Source organism: Meleagris gallopavo, chromosome 8 (assembly GCF_000146605.3).
Source record: "Meleagris gallopavo isolate NT-WF06-2002-E0010 breed Aviagen turkey brand Nicholas breeding stock chromosome 8, Turkey_5.1, whole genome shotgun sequence".
Lineage (NCBI taxonomy): Eukaryota > Metazoa > Chordata > Aves > Galliformes > Phasianidae > Meleagris > Meleagris gallopavo.
Genome location: NC_015018.2, coordinates 21972810 through 21988646, shown reverse-complemented (window position 1 = coordinate 21988646; position 15837 = coordinate 21972810). Strand labels below are relative to the sequence as shown.

The following is a 15837-nucleotide window of genomic DNA, read 5'->3' as shown; positions in this document are numbered from 1 at the left end:
TTTTATTTAAAGAGTAACACAGGGAAGAAAGGATTTAACTTGACCTCCCTGAACTGCTGGAGGATGAAAACTATGCAGAGCTGACAGTGAAAAGCTCGTTTCCTTTCTCAGTCTAACCTAAACACTATGCAAAATTCCCTTCTATCCAAGCCTCCTTTTAAATTGGGCTATCAAAGGCTTTTCTTTTTTTGGAGGCCTGGGTTGATGCAATCAGTAGATCATCAATGAATGAGGATTTATAACACAAGCCCTCATAAAGCATAGCTGGGGGTACAGTGACTAAAAAGGGCAGAACAATACAGAAAAATTGAGTAAATTAAAACCAATGTTCTTCTAGCCAGCTATATTAAGAAGAGAATAAAAAGCAGTAGGGTCCATTCTTTTTTTCCCCACTGCATTAGCACAGCATTCAATGCGAGACTTTGGAGTGTTATGTATTACAGATCAAGTGGGATAATAAATGGAAAGGTTAGCAGGAAGCATGGGAGGATATCATCAAGTAACGATGAAAAGTATTCTGGACAGGGGGTGAGGAATGAGAGAGGGAAAAAACGAGTTGTAGAGCACGATGTGGTCAGGACCATTAGCAAACACAAGCACAGGACCCCACACCGGTGGAAGCAGCAATCCAAGGTGACTCAAATGAGGTCTGCTCTGGACTGCTTCTGCTACAGGAGGCCCTGAGCTCCCAACACAGCTGTCTCTGGATGGTTCCCCCCGTTTGATGGCAGCTCTTTTTATTTTGTCTACTACAAGCTCCTGCAGTCATTCACTTCTTCAAGAGTGATTAACATATAATCCAAATACTTTATTTTGGGAAATAGGCCATCTCTTCCCTTTGCGAGACCCTGCACAGCAGCCTGTTTTCAAGAAGCCACATTTACACATTTATGCAATATATGCAGGGCATGAAGAGTGGAAAGCAGGCCAAATTAAGGAAGGGAAACCTAACTGTACCACTTTTTTATTATTATTATTTAAACCTCTTTTTTTCCTTCCAAAAATCCATCTAAAACAACTGTTCAGGACACGGAATTCAATTACCCTAGAAAACTTCCACCAACTGTTGCCTTAGTTATAAATGCCTGACATCACAGAAGATATCCAACAGCTCTCTAACATGCAAATTCGCTGCCAAAAGCTTCCTGTCCCTTTTCCACACACCAGGATTCTTAGTCCCTAACCACACTTGCTGACAGTGCAGCTCATTTTTATCATTCTTACCCTTTCTTCAGTAATTACAGGACCAAGATGTCCGCATGCAATAGTAAAATAGGCTAAGGCCTTGTTTGTCCTCCTCTCATCCACATCCGAATAAAGAACAAGAAAGCCCCACCTTTGCCCTCATACTGCTGCACATCATCAGTTGCAGTGAGCACAGGGCACTCCACAATACCTGTATTCCAGAGAGCAGAATGAAGAGACACTCACACGCCTGGCTTACCTGATCCTCGGAGAGCTGAGATATGTGATTCACTGCAGCGTAAGACTCTATCTTCGGGTTGAAGTGATTGATGATGGCTCTGAAACAAAGAAGGGAAACTGTCACAGGTCTCCGGAGCAACTCAGGGATGCAGCATAAACTCCCTGCCAGCCTGAGTCAGTGCACATGGAGCCGTAGCTCTTCCAAAAAGAGCTTCTCCCTCAATACGCTGTATCACTTGCTTTGCTGCAGGCTGAGAGCCCTATGCTGATCAAGTCACACTCACTGGAAAATGCAATCACAGGCACATGTGGGTCCATTTGTTCCGCAAGGTTCAGGATTGCACGGTGGCAATGGCAGAGGAGTCACTACCTTGCTGGGAACAGGCTGCAAACTGCTCCGTTCCAGCATGAACAGCAACACTGGAGAACTGCCCCATCCTGCTCAGGAACTGTAGCACCTGATCCTGTCCAAAATCAGCACTGCCTGACATTTTGCTCTATGCAACTTCACTGCCTGATAAGCTGAAGTTAGTGGCTTTTTGCAGTAGATGTCCACCCTGGTTTGAAGAATGGCAGTCAGCTCTTCCCTGCGGTCATCCATCATTGCAGCCACTCCTTTGACAACTGCAATGACTTCAGTTCTCAGTCTCAATTTACACCACTAGCAATGACATATTCCAATGCTCCAAACACAGCAGCAGGAACAGCACTTCGCTGCTTTGTGTCTCTGACTGCAAGAACATATATCTCCCTCCCTTCCAGGTGGATCTACAGACAGGTGAAAAATTGGGAAAAAAACCCAAAAATCTGCAGCTGGAATATTTCCTCTACTGTGCTTTCCAGGTGCAACTGAGCAGACAAATGGCCAGACAGTAAGGGCTCCCCAGGCAACTGGCCTGGCTCCCACTGGTGAGATCCACTGTCGAGGTTTGGGCTCATTATGGGAGCAGCCCACACCAGCACTGGCACAGATGTGTGCTGACAGTGCCTGGAAAACACTTGCCAGCCCAAATTACCACCGCAGCAGCCATCAGGGCTTTTGCTCTCATGTTCATCAGCACAAAAACTCACTGCAGTTCCCTTTGTTGCGCTCTAATGTGTTCCTCCTCCCCACTCCTCCCCCTGCCAGAAAGGCTTTCAGCCGCTCTCTCAAGACCTCATCACTGCTAAGAGCTGGTGACTGAGTTCAGGAATAAGTGATGTTCTGTGGATAATCAGAACTGGTGGAAAGAAAACCAGCTTGGAAGCATCCTTACCTCTTTAAGGGGATAAGAAGAGAGAGAAAAAAACAAAAACAGAACCAGCAGATTCATTGTGCTCCCTAGCCTGTGCACGGGGCAGACATCTCCCTTGGCTATTCCTACCCATCAGGACATACTCAGCACAGGGGGCTCTGCAGTCTCACACAACCCTACGGCTACATCAGCAAAGCAAAGGAGGGCCCCCGCCAGGCTGCTGCACGCCCTCTCCCTCCAGAACAGAGGGAATACACAGGCAGAGACGTGCCCAGCCTCTTCCCATTGCAACCCAACAAGAGAACAGCTCCTGTGAGTCATGATCACACTCTCCATTACCCAGCCTCCTGAACACCAGGGCTTTCAAGCTGCATGTTTCATGCCTGGCTGGAGTCGTATTTACACTCCTACAGGACACACTACAAGCTATTGAAAAAAAAAAAAAAATGGGAACGCAGACTTGCAACAACTTAACTTCTGGCTTGACAGAAGGTTTGGCAGCTCAGTGGGGTTCAGTGCACTCATACGGTTCCAACATTTACCAGGGAACAGATTTAGCATTCATTTGTATCCAAGTGCTGTGAAGCACTTCAGCATGGGCCGCCTGCTCACACATCCCTGCTCGGATCTGAGCTAGTGGAGCGGCACCTGCAAGCACAGCTGGGATTCACCCAGGGAGAGCCAGCCCAGCAACCAGCTGCTGCTGCAGTGAGGAACAACAGATATTAAAGAGGAGAAAGAATACAAGCCTCCCTCCTCCTTTCCCTAGAGGCATATGGACAACTCTTCAGCAACTAGAAGTAGTTGAGCCATTTAATCTGGTTCAAAGAACTCTCAGTACAAAGAATTCCTTCCTGACCTGAGCTGTTTCCCTATGCCCACAGGCTGCCTGGATAGGAGGAGCACAAAGGGTTTGTTTTGAGCACTGGCTCTGTGCAGCCAGGTTCTCACAGCTGAGCACGCACCGCACCGTGGAGGCCAGGCTCTGTATGTGGCACAGCTCCTTCTCACACCTGTAACGAGAAATTCCACCTGCACCCAACAGTACTGGAGCCCTTCTGCATCAACTGCTCTGATACACCTCCGCTACTCCTCCATCTCCTGAAAGCTGTGCTGTCCCTGCAGTGTGTTTCTGGGTAACTGGCCTCCTGGGCTGCTGCAAACAGCTGGAATTTCACTTTGCAGAGCTGCCACTCCAGGCACATGCTCATGGAGACAACAGGGGAGCACAGCTTTCAGGCACAGTCTCCCCCTTATGGGCAATAGAACAGCAGCTTTGCCATCATTAGTTTGCACACCAGCACCAAATAGCTGAGCCTTGGCAGTGCTTTATTTTTACACTGCGATTGCCTTGATTGTTGGGCTATCAGCCAGTACCTTCAGGGAGGGAAAAGGAGTGGTTAAAGCTCTTATAAAGGACTTCTGATAGGTTGTGCTCTCAGACTTTTGCATCAATGATGGGGAAAAAAAAATAAAAGGAAAGGAAACCTTTGGTGTTCAGAAAACACTAGCATCTTCAACACAGCAAGGAAATAGTCAAATGTCATCTGGGAGACAGAACACTGCAGTACCCCACCGGCTCTGCTGGTGAACACACTTATTTGCACAGCCCAGCTCCTGGTGGGGATGCCTGCCATTTGTCAGACAAACTGCAGAATGCTTTCGGGACACAGATCCACAGGGAGCAGAGAACTCAGCAGCTCCAGAGGGATGTCACTCCAAAAGCACTGCCTCCTCTGACAGAGTCACACTTCAGTTACCAGCAAGAGAAGAGGCCATCACTGGATGAGGAAGGAAGTTTAACAGGCAGAAGGGGGGAAAGGTGGCACAATAGCCCTGCCTGTGCTCTCAGCAAAACATTCTCTCATCACTCCACGCAGCTCTCAGGGAGCAAGCTACCTGGATGCCATGGTGCCAGAAGGCATGAAAAGAAGCATGAAAAGAGGCATATGAACCTATATTTTTTTCAGGACATTTGCATTCATTTATGCATATATTGCATGCTTACTCTCTGCATATATTTCTTTGGGAAGAAGGGAATCACTGCAGGAAAAAATCTGAAGTGTTCCATCCTGATTTAGAAACCTGGGCGCCAAAGCAGCATTTATTTGTATTAGCTGTATTAATCATGTTATTAGACAGTGAAAGTGGGTCCCACTGAGACTGGTGCTGTACAAACAGTGGTAGGAAAACTCTGTCCCAGGAGAGCTGATGGTCTCAAATACAAGAGAAGAGTGAAAGCTCAGAAATTGGAAAAAAAAAAATGCAGTGGCAAAGAAGACATAATGGTGCTGTATTTACTCTGGGCCATTAAAGATCTTAGCTAGAAATAAACCAAGGATTAAAAAAGAAAAATCTAACCAAAGCACTGAATGAAGAAGCAGAGAGTCAGGGAAAAGGAGACAGAGACAGGATCAAAGAAAACCAGAGGTGAAGAGTGCAGCACACAGATGATCAGAGCAATATCAGCTGATCACAGGGCAGCCTGTCTGCAAACTGCAATGCTCTGACAGCCAAAGGTTTCTGATTTGGCTGCCTGAGGTGACTACAACTGGGCAGCCTTCAGCTGACTGCTGCTGGCCTTTTGCCTCAAAAAGGATGGGCTGGAAGGTGAGATGTGGGGGAATCACCACACAGGTCAGGCTGCCCAGAGCCACTTGAAAAACAGAACAGTGCTACCCTTTGGAAAAGCTGAGAGTGAAACATTAGGAGACAAGTTCTGAGGATGCAGTGTGCAGACAGCATTGGGCTCCTGTGAAAACTGATGTGGCATGCATGGAAGAGATTTAATTGATTCCTCAGTTTGATTTGCCAATAGTTGTAAGAACATCTTCTAGCCCACGTGCCCCCACAGCAGAAAGCTATGCACCCTGCCTGCCCTAACCTCGTGGTCTGGGTCCAATGTGCAGGGAAAACAAAATCACCCCGCTCAGACAGGCAGCACTCCTGCACGTTCTCTCTGACCTCCAAAGTCTCCCCATCACGCTGTTGCAGATGAGCTGTCTAATACCCACTCCTGCTTGATGGCAGCTACACTTCCAGAGTCCCAGAAGACCACACCATCCTCTTGTCCTGAGAAGTGAAATTAAGCACTCAGAAGGTACTGAAAGAAGGCTAAGGGAAGAACAGAAGAGTTGCAGACCTCATTAAGGAGAGAGGAATGCTGAGCGATCACTCACTGCAAGAAGCTGGTCTTTGCACCTGCTCTGCTGGCCCAGCATGCAGAGCCCGACATAAAGCATGTGTACCCAAACACATCAGGACAGCACAAAAGCTCATTTCTTCCTACATCCTGCTAGGGTGGAACACAGAAGGTAATACCTGGCCGATATTGATCTGTTCACATCTTAGCTTCTCTCTTTACAAAATGGGAGTCGGAACAATTGCCTCTACAGTGTTTTCAAGCAACAAAATGAGGCAGGCTCAGTGTTGTACTGTGCAGTATGTTGCAAACCACTCAAGCATAAGGCAGCAAGTAAATTACACCCAGGGACCAAAATGAACAAACCACCTCTCCTCTTCCCTGTCACACTCCTCGTTGCTGAGACCTGTGCAAAAGCTCCCAGCCAGCAGCCTGCCTTTCTGCAGGAAGCTGTGTCTCAGCAAGCTTTTGTTTGGGGCAAGAATCCTGCTGGCATTACTCTTTCATGCACACCCAGCACTCGAGGCTGTAAAACCCCATCTGTTCGGTGCCTGCAACAATTAGATTGAGTTACTCTGTATGTACAGCTCCACCTGGCAGGAGGTGAGAGAGTTTAGATTATTTTATCACATGTCCATGAGGCATTGCTGTAAAGCTACCTCCCTGCCATACCCAAGCTATGAGTGCCAATTAAACCCAAGCAAGCTCCCTGGAACGTTTCACTAAATTCTTCCTTCTGCTGCAGTTTAACTTTAGTCTGTTAAATTTCTCTTGTTCCTACACTTTAATGAGTACTGACATTAGGCTGAAAGACCACAACTCACAGGAGGAGGCACCTTCCAGACACAATAAAAAAACTGCAGGGAAGAATCCAAGACAAAAGGGTATTTGAGTCAAAAGCACTTGCTTTACAGCTTACAGAAAACATCTGAGTCAGCACTTCTGTAATTTCACAGAAGAAATGAGCCTGCTACACCTGCTCAGTTCTGCCACACCGAAACCTATTGATCGCGATGACAGGCTGCACGGCAGAGGGAGATACGTGGTCTATTTATTTAATAAGGAGGGACAAAAGCTTTCAGCAGTTGCCTGCACTGTTTTACCAAGCTCCATTCAGCAAGGAAAAAAGCAGAGGATGCGATTCATGACCCCACACGCAGCTCTGCAGTGCTCCTTTCCACTGCTTGCTGGTACTAAGCTGATATCTTCCTAGTTGGACATGCTGATCTTCTCAGAGTTCACATCCATACATTTAAGCCAAGCAAACCAAATACCTCCATCCGCACACTTAAACCACTTCAACTTTGGCTTCTTTTCTAAGGAAGCCTTCATGGATGAGCAGTGGCATCACATCAATTCACATTTTCACACAGCCAAAGCAACACTGGAATCACTCTTGTGAGACACTCCCAGGTGTATTCATTAGCTCAGTCATAGCCTGGATGCATTTCTGTTCCCTTTTCACAATCAGTAGGCATCGAAATTCTAATTACACATAACCAACAGCACTGCTAGTTTAACTAATAGGAATGACAAAGTAGAAAATTTTGCCTGTGCATTGGGAACAGAAGTATCCGTTGAAGCACAGGGTGCAAATTGGTTCTCTTCTCATTCATCTACTGGTCTGAGATGGACTGCTCGTCTACAGTGAAGCTATGACTTGATAAGGAATAAATTTCTTGTTTCAATCATCTAATTTACAAGAGAAATCAAGAAACGTGTTTTAAAGTGGTTTATCAGACAGGTTTGTGAAGTCACCTCCTCTGTGAGGACCAGAAGCAAAGAACTTCTGGCAAACATTTATTCTCAGCAGCCCCTCTAAATGGGTCAGCATCTTCCTGTTGTTTTATCATTCGTGTTACAGACTTCCATCCAAGCCTCCTGAGGCACAAGGCACTACAAAACCTCAAACACAATCAAAAACTGCAATATTTTAAATTAGTTTTATGCCCATTAGTAATTTAATTAGTATTTTATCACAGGATGCTTAACTTTAAGGAAAGCAGAAGATCTGGCTTATTGGATGCCACGTTCAGCGCAGAATACCATATGCAGTGCAGGCACCAGCGTCCAAACATATCTAAGTGTGAAATTTAAGTTTATAAATCACCCCACCGGGATCTTTTAAAGTTCTCTGAGAAAGGCAACAAGGATGGCTACCAGTCTGGTTGACAGTCAACATGTGTCATCAGCCCCACGTTATCTACAGAACGTGGAAATGACTCTTACTCCTCTCATCTCATCTGATGGGAGCCTGCAGGTATTGCATGTGGCCCTGAGCATCCTAACTGCACGCTATGGCAGCAAATCTCTCTTTAGATAACAAACTCTAACCTTATTCTCCTGGCTCCCCACAAATCCTGTGCCTGTGACAGAAGTCCCAGTGGGAAAGGAAGGCACTGTTTGTTTGAAGAAGTGACTGAGTGAAGAACAACATAATTGAGCTGTGAAGCAGTGCGGATATCAAATCACGTTGAGAGAAAGAGAGGAAGGAACACTGCCTAAGAATCAACTGCAGTCAAACCTACCTCAGGAAGGAAATGAAGTTGAGTCCCACAATGATATTTAATTAACTTAATTACAGTAAGTGTCAGCTATAGCTGCACCTGCACAGCCATGTAATCATCTAAACAGAATTCACAACCTTAACTGCTCAGACACTATCTGCTACCACGAAGAACAAAACCTGTTATTTACAGTCCAATCCTCTGAAAATACAAGATGCTGTAAAGCTCACAGTATTTCCTTGTCAGACAGGTGCAAATGAGAATCACCTCTGCTGGGAAACACTCGATGGAAGCCACCACAGCAATGTCTTTCTCCTTGTCTGTGCCAAACCCAGGACCAAGACCAGAAGATGACTGATGACAATCCCTGCCAGGCCCGGAGTGAATGCCATGTCCTCAGTAACATGCCACATACATCAGCTGGGTAAGGTGGCTGTCAGTGCCAAGGTAACCTCTACACAGCCAAACACCACTGCAGCTGAATGTGCGATGTACTTGTGATGGTATTTATTTCCTCTCTGAAAGCCCGGGACATCTGTTGTTGGTTAAGATTTTGTTTTCCCAAGACAAGGTATCTGGTTTATGGACCAATGGAGAGCTTCATCTCACCAGAGGTATGTAACTACTGTGCTGGACCTCATGTGCATCCATCTATTTAGTTCTCTTAACTAGACCTGCTGCCCTGAAAGCCCCAGCTCCCTCCAGCCAGATCTCAGTGGATCTCACAAATCTACTCTGAGTACTTAAGAGGTGATGATGCGAAACACATGATTGATTGCAGCTGAACAAGTTATCAGTTGACGTACTGACAACAGGCAGGTGTGGGTATTAAATCTGTTGTGATTGCAGAGAGTAATGCCAAACTCTTAGCTAACCAGCTCACCTACATCCATAGTTCATTTTTCAACAGTGAGGACAAGAAGAAAAGTGGGGCTCAACTATTCAAAGCCTATCCAATACGTGATAACTTGTTAAGTCACCAACCTTACAGCAAGGGTTTTCAGAGCCACTAAATGTGCTTTAGGAATGTTTTGATTTTGGAGGTTTCTTTTTTGTTTGTGGGTTTGGGATTTTTGCACATCTTCATGCTGCCCCAAGCTTCAGTCAGATGTTGACAACAGCCATTCAGCTGAACTGGCAGCCAAAGGACAACACTATGCTTTGGGAGCACATTTTCCTGTGCTGCATGAAGGATGAGAGAATTATTTTCTTGTCAAATTCCCACTCTCACCCACAATCATACCTGACATACGTACCTATGCTTGCTGCTCCCTCAAAGCTTTGGGTTTGTAACTTACACCTACATTTATTTTTTCAGCTCTGTTCTTTTTATGGGTTTTACTGCAGGCGAGGCCAGTGGAGTGCATTTTCTGTTTACAAATGGTTTCTCCAATCTAAGAAGTAAAGGAGCATCAAGTGTTTCAGAATTAACTGCTGATGTTTTCCCATCAAATAAGACAAACCCCAAAGTCCTACAGCATTCTACTACTGATGTCTTTATGCTTTGAAAGTTCTAGGATGTTCAAGGCTGGGGAAAAAAAAAGCCATGTTTTTTCATCAGTTACATGTGATATCAAACAAGTGGCAGAGGATCTGCAAGCAGTCATGAGGCCTGGGCTTGCATTCACACAGTACATGCAAAACTAGCATTGAGGGATTCATGCTGTGACACCCTAACCCAGGTCAGATCAGACACTGCTCTAACCTAACTGATGCAGCACTGCCAGGTGAAAGAGCAGTACCAGCTGAAGTTGTGCTAACAGGCCTTCTGCAGCATGAAACACACTGCCCATTATTCATCTACCAAACCGTGCTTCCCCTTCACCCCTGTTGCACTTGCTTAAGTCACCACTTTCCTGACTATATTTAGAAAATATTCCTCACCATCAGCTTTCTATGTAAGTTAGCATGGCAAAATTTCCCTGTCTGTAGCAAGACTCCTACTGGAATTAAGCCATGCAAGCCATTAGAGAACTCCGATTATTATTTGAAATACCAGGTCAGACCCATTCAATATCAAAGGGATTAACTGCTGCTTTAACAGCTAACATGTGCTAGCCGAGGGACATAGTACAAGTGATACAGGCTGTGGCATTCCATGCTAATGAGCAGTGACAGTTATCAGTTTAAGAGAGCCAGTGCCTGGCACCATACTTACTGTCTGAGAAAGAGAACACTGTATAAACATCTCTCAAAAAACAAAACAAGACAAAAAACCCACAACAAACCACAAAAAACAACAACCGTAAAGAAACTGGAATGCTTTCTAAAGGGCAGATCTATATCTGGCTTTGCAGAAAAGACACACTGCAATACTCAACAAGCAAGATGATTAAAATGAGAGCAGAATTGAAGTTTTCTTGAAGGATTTCAAAATTTAAAAATCTGGCTTTATTTCAAATTCCAAGTGATGCTCTATGATCCTAAACCTCCATGAAAATCGCATATTTCTCTAATTTGATCAAACTCTTCATTTGAACAAAACTCAAGATTTCAAGCCCAGCTTGAAATGCATACATGAATGCAGGAGGAAAAACTGTTAACAAATCACATGTTCATACTTCCTTCTGGTAAAAAAAATGTGATATTTCAAAATAAAAACTGGCAAATATTGCCAAGTATTTTGATTGCAGATTGTCATTGGAAAATGATCCTATTCAAGCTCTTTCCAAATTGTCTTTACTATAAACCCATCGAAGCTCTTGCTTGAGCAAAAGTAGCCCAGGAGAGCAGGAGTAAACACAGTGCTTAACCTGACCTGAACAGCAAACCTGAGTGTCAACAAACATTAATGACTTACTGCAACCAAAACACCTCTGCCATTATTCAACAGGCAGAATTAAGAGTCAGTGTGAAAAGAGCAAAGACTGAGCTGAAGCTCCTGGAGATTCTCTGCACTTACGTGTTGGGGCAGCTGCTATGAGCTCCACAATCAGCTATGCTTTTTCAGACCCTTCCCCAAGCCAGCTCTTCCTGACCCAGTAATAGAGCCACATCAAGTATTGACAGCTTTCCTAGTTTCATTAAAAGGCTTTCAATGCATCATCAATCATACCATTGCATGGTAATGGATTTTAGTCATTTCATGGAAATGGAAGTTAGCTGTTCAAGGTCATGTTCTCTTCCAGCTTGAAGGAGGAGCTGTGGTTCAGCACAGCCATTCCACTAGGGCACAGCCCTGCTCCTTTGATGGGTCCCCCCCCGAGGTCACCCTAAGAGTCAGTTCACATCCCACCTTCACATGCAAAGTGCTGCTCTGTTCAAACTGCAGGTGCCAGACCCTGGAAGAAGGTAAGCAGAACCTCTAACATCAAAGTGTGCCTTGATGTCTTGACCTAAAGACCCCAGCATCCCCATAGCCAGCATATAAGAACACCAGCACCACAATATTACTTCCTTGAGCTGTATGAACTTGACGTTAGTTACCAAAGTAGAGAGACTCTGCTGAAATAAATAGCATATTTAATCCTTCTCCAAGTTTGAGGCCATCTCCCAGCACGGATTTTGTGCTCCCGTCCATCAGCTTCACAACTAAGCACGGAGGCTGAGCAAAATAAATTGAGGAAAAAGCTGTTTTTTAAGCAAAAATAGGACTGAAAAAAGCCCCACCTCTCTGAAGGCACTCAAACTTTTCTTTGCCATTGCAACTTACTATAAAGCCACTGCAGTTATATAACACTACAGAGAAAATCCCTGCTTCTATATGGAAACTGAAGCACATATGGGTGAAGATATGAATGACAAATACGACATTTTGAGCAGCAGTCCAAGCTCAGCAGTGATTTCCCCACACTCCCTTGCAGTAGAACTCCTCGGCTCTGGCCCACACTCATGGAGCATGGTCATGACTGTGACTGCAGAAAGATGAAAAGGTTACAGCCTGTCATCATCACCTCGAATCTCTCCTCTGCCCCCTGCTCTCAAGAGCAGCAACAACTCAGAATAGGTCTCAGGGCAGTCCTGTTTAATAGCTGCACTGATAAATTTCAGTAGAATGTACAGAGGTAATTCTCTCAATGCAAAAACACAAGCCCGAAGCACAGAGATCAAGAATTAATTTGTTGAGTTTCAAATGCCAAATGAGACCTTTGATCAAGCCTTTAGCCAATCCGTGTAACTACAATCACTAGATCAGCTTATCTGAACTCCCACATATCGCAGGCTGTTGTGTTTCACAGCACTACCCTCGCACTGCATTCTCCCAAAGCAGCAGCCAGCTAGAGCATCTTTCATAAAGGCATGCTATTTGGATATGAAGAAAGAACCAAACAATTCAATAGCTTACCACAACGGTTAATTATCTGTCAAAAACGAGTACCTAATTTACAGCTTCTGTTTTGTTTCAGGGTCTAGCCTCGAGTTCTGTTTGGGCATTTTGTCCTCTCTAAGGTGCTTGAGCACTCTGAAGACAATATCCCAGCTTTAGTTTAAAGGAGCATAAAATCGTGAAATCTTGGAAGCATTTTTACTAACCTCTCCGACAACTGAGTCTTCTCTGTCCTTTCTGTTTGTTTTAAATACATTTTCTGAAAGTCACCAGATAAAACTGCAAAAACTAGGTGATTCTAAAAGTCACATTCCTGATCCTGCTAATGTTTCAGGAGTCAAATTAATCTCTTTAGCTGAACATTTCATGAGAGACCGAGAGTAAAGCTGTCAGTCAATGCTTCTTATATCACTGCTTTGCAAGATACAGCCCATCTTTGACAGGCCAGCACTGTCTGATACATTAAAAAGCAATTCAGATCACTCTGCCTCATCCCTTCCCTTGATTTAACCTTCTGCCAGCCTTCCAGTAATTGTAAAACTTATCAGAAATTTGTATGTCCTTCCTAATGACCAGAAAATATACCACAGAGCACTACGCTCACACCTATCACCTAAGAAAGCCCATGCTAGATGTCTTTGCCTTCTGATGATGCTCCACCATAAGTGCTTTGTCACATCACTTATTCTCAAGTGAATGGTAACCTATGATTCCTAACTCCTAAAAACTGCCTGCCAAAAGACAGCCTGGTTCATATGGTTTGTCTGCTGTAGCCAAGACAAAGCACCCGATGCTAATACCATTTGAAGAACTAGAGAGTTCCAAAACTGGCTTGTATCTGTAGCCTGCAGTGTGCCATTTGATCATATCAGCAGGTTTGGCATTACCAAGTCCAGAACAGCGAGAGGAAGACAAGTCTCGGCTCTGAAAATAGAATGCATCCACGTTTCCTCAATTAACAATGCTCATACCACACAAACACATTCTTCATTTTGCAGCTGTGGTAACTAATATCAAGTAACTGCCAGGGAAACATTGATCAGAATGAATTTATGGGCACGCAAATACATTCTCTCTCCTGTGCAGGAACCACTGTCCATCCGTTGGTCTCCCCAGTACAGAGGAGAGCCAAAGTTCCCATGACCACAGGACATTTTGAAGTGAAATCATCTTCCTTCCAGAGCCACGACACGCTGGGTATTTCTAATAACGCAAGGAAAAAATCCTCACTCTAACAAATACCCCATTCCTCTACTTATTTGCTTTCTTTACACATAACAGCAAAATAGAGCAAAAATCCAATTAAATTTCCATAAACAGGTCACCTCTGAAACTGTCATATACTTTCCAGAAGACTGTCAAGAAGTTCGATTTGGACCAAGTCCAACCCAAAATACATTTTGGTGCCCTTAAGCCCGTAGAATCTCAAAGGAACAAATTATTCATCAACACCCCCTACTAAAATGTACTCTGCAACATTGCTAGCACAAAATGGCAGTTTGCTATGAGTGAGCAAAATGATTTATTTAGTATATATATGTACGGCCCAAACAAACTGCAGTCCTTCTGACAAAGGGGCATACAAATGTGGGGATTATGCAGACAAACCACAGTTGCAGAACTGGGTTTCACTATACTTACACTGTGTGTTTATATGTGATTTACAATGAGTTTCAGAAGAAGTTTTATAATATTTTAACACTAAAAGATGTTATTTTATAAAGTTGATTACCACTTTCGAATACCTATCTTCCCACCTCTGTGCATTAACTAATACATTAAAATATAATAAGACAATATACTTTCAGCTTTGCAGCTATTGAGAAACTCCTAACCATGATTAAATTAGCTTAGTTCAACCCAGACCAAAATGATATCTGGGATGTTGCTACGGCACATTCTATCTAGTACGTATGCATTATTTATGGCATTTACAAGGAGAATTGAAGGCTTTTATAAACTGAGACACAAATCAATACAAGCTCTTAGCAGATGGGGTCTTAGTAGGGTTCCACAGCAGCACCACTCCCCTCTGAGTCAAACTCTTTCAATGAATAGCTGACATTGCAGAAGCAAAGCTTTGCTTAGAAAGATGTGAACCAGAGGCACCCTTGCACCCAGCAGGCAAGGAACTTGCCTCCTTTATAGGCTAAACAGTGAGGGCTGTTAACATGCGACAGGTCACCTAAACTGCTTCAAAAACATCAGACTGCAAGCAAGCCTATAGCTCTGCTTTATTTCACTCCCCAAGCCACGATAAAGCGGCAGCAACACAGATGGCATTCTCTGTCAGAGGCACCATGGATTAGTGAGGAGATGGATGGGAGGTAAATTCAGCCTGGCATTTAGTCAGGCCAGCAGCGTACCACAAAGCAGGCACTTGCAGTCTCTGCTGTGTGATACCTGCAGCAGGCAACGCAGAGAGGGGCAGAACTAGCCTGGCAAGACCAACACTGAGCGGGAAAATCAGCTGGAGCCACAGAGCCTTAGGTCCTCACCTCCACACAGACACAGCCAGTGCCCACAGCTGGGCCAACAAGGGCTAGCAGATGACAGTATGATGAGCTGCTTCACATCTGCCTCTTTCCAGATAATGCACTTCTAATCCACCGTGGCTGGTCTTCATAGATAAATGCTCTTCACAAAGTACAGATCATTATTTGAGACACTCACAGCAGAGGTCTCACCCTCATCCATTTGTTTTCCTAACCCATCTAACTTGTGCACTGAATGAGAACTGATGATTTTGGATTTAGTCAAATTGAGGTTTGTCTTCAGAGATTTCTATTTATAGAGCAGTGCAGGAGGATCTGCAGTATTCAAAAAGAAAAATGAATGAGTGATAAATTATCCATCATGTACTTCCTTTAAACAGCAACCTGCAACAGAAAAACTAGCTTATGTCCCTGTTCAATTCATCACTCTGCAAAGGCTCGAGTGAAAACATTTGTCCCCTAACCAAAACAAAACACTAAGGGCCTTCATTTTCTTATTTCTAAAATCTAAAGGTCTCAACAACTCATTCTTTTTTAGCTGACAAACTATAGGATACTGAACTGGTGAAGACCTTTCTTCTCAACAGTTGTATGTGAATCACATTTAGCTAGAAAGAAAAAAGGCAAAAAGTCCTGTTAGTCTTAATTAAAATCATGCCTTGCTCAGCTGGCATGGTTTTCACTTCCATGAGACTTATGAGTTCATGACCCTGACAGCTTCTCCTGAGCTCCTTCTGGAAGGAGGAAGGGGAAAAAAAGAGAGAGA

At 44.3% G+C, this 15837-nt stretch overlaps 1 protein-coding gene across 1 annotated transcript in view; it reads right to left on the bottom strand.

Annotated features, from left to right (window-relative positions):
- The window catches only part of ARMH3 (armadillo like helical domain containing 3), a 105013-nt gene that overhangs the window by 25375 nt on the left and 63801 nt on the right, over window positions 1-15837 (bottom strand). The window contains exon 24 of the mRNA XM_003208068.4: window positions 1445-1523. Coding sequence (XP_003208116.1) covers window positions 1445-1523 — 79 coding nt within the window. The remainder of the gene's footprint in view (window positions 1-1444; window positions 1524-15837) is intronic.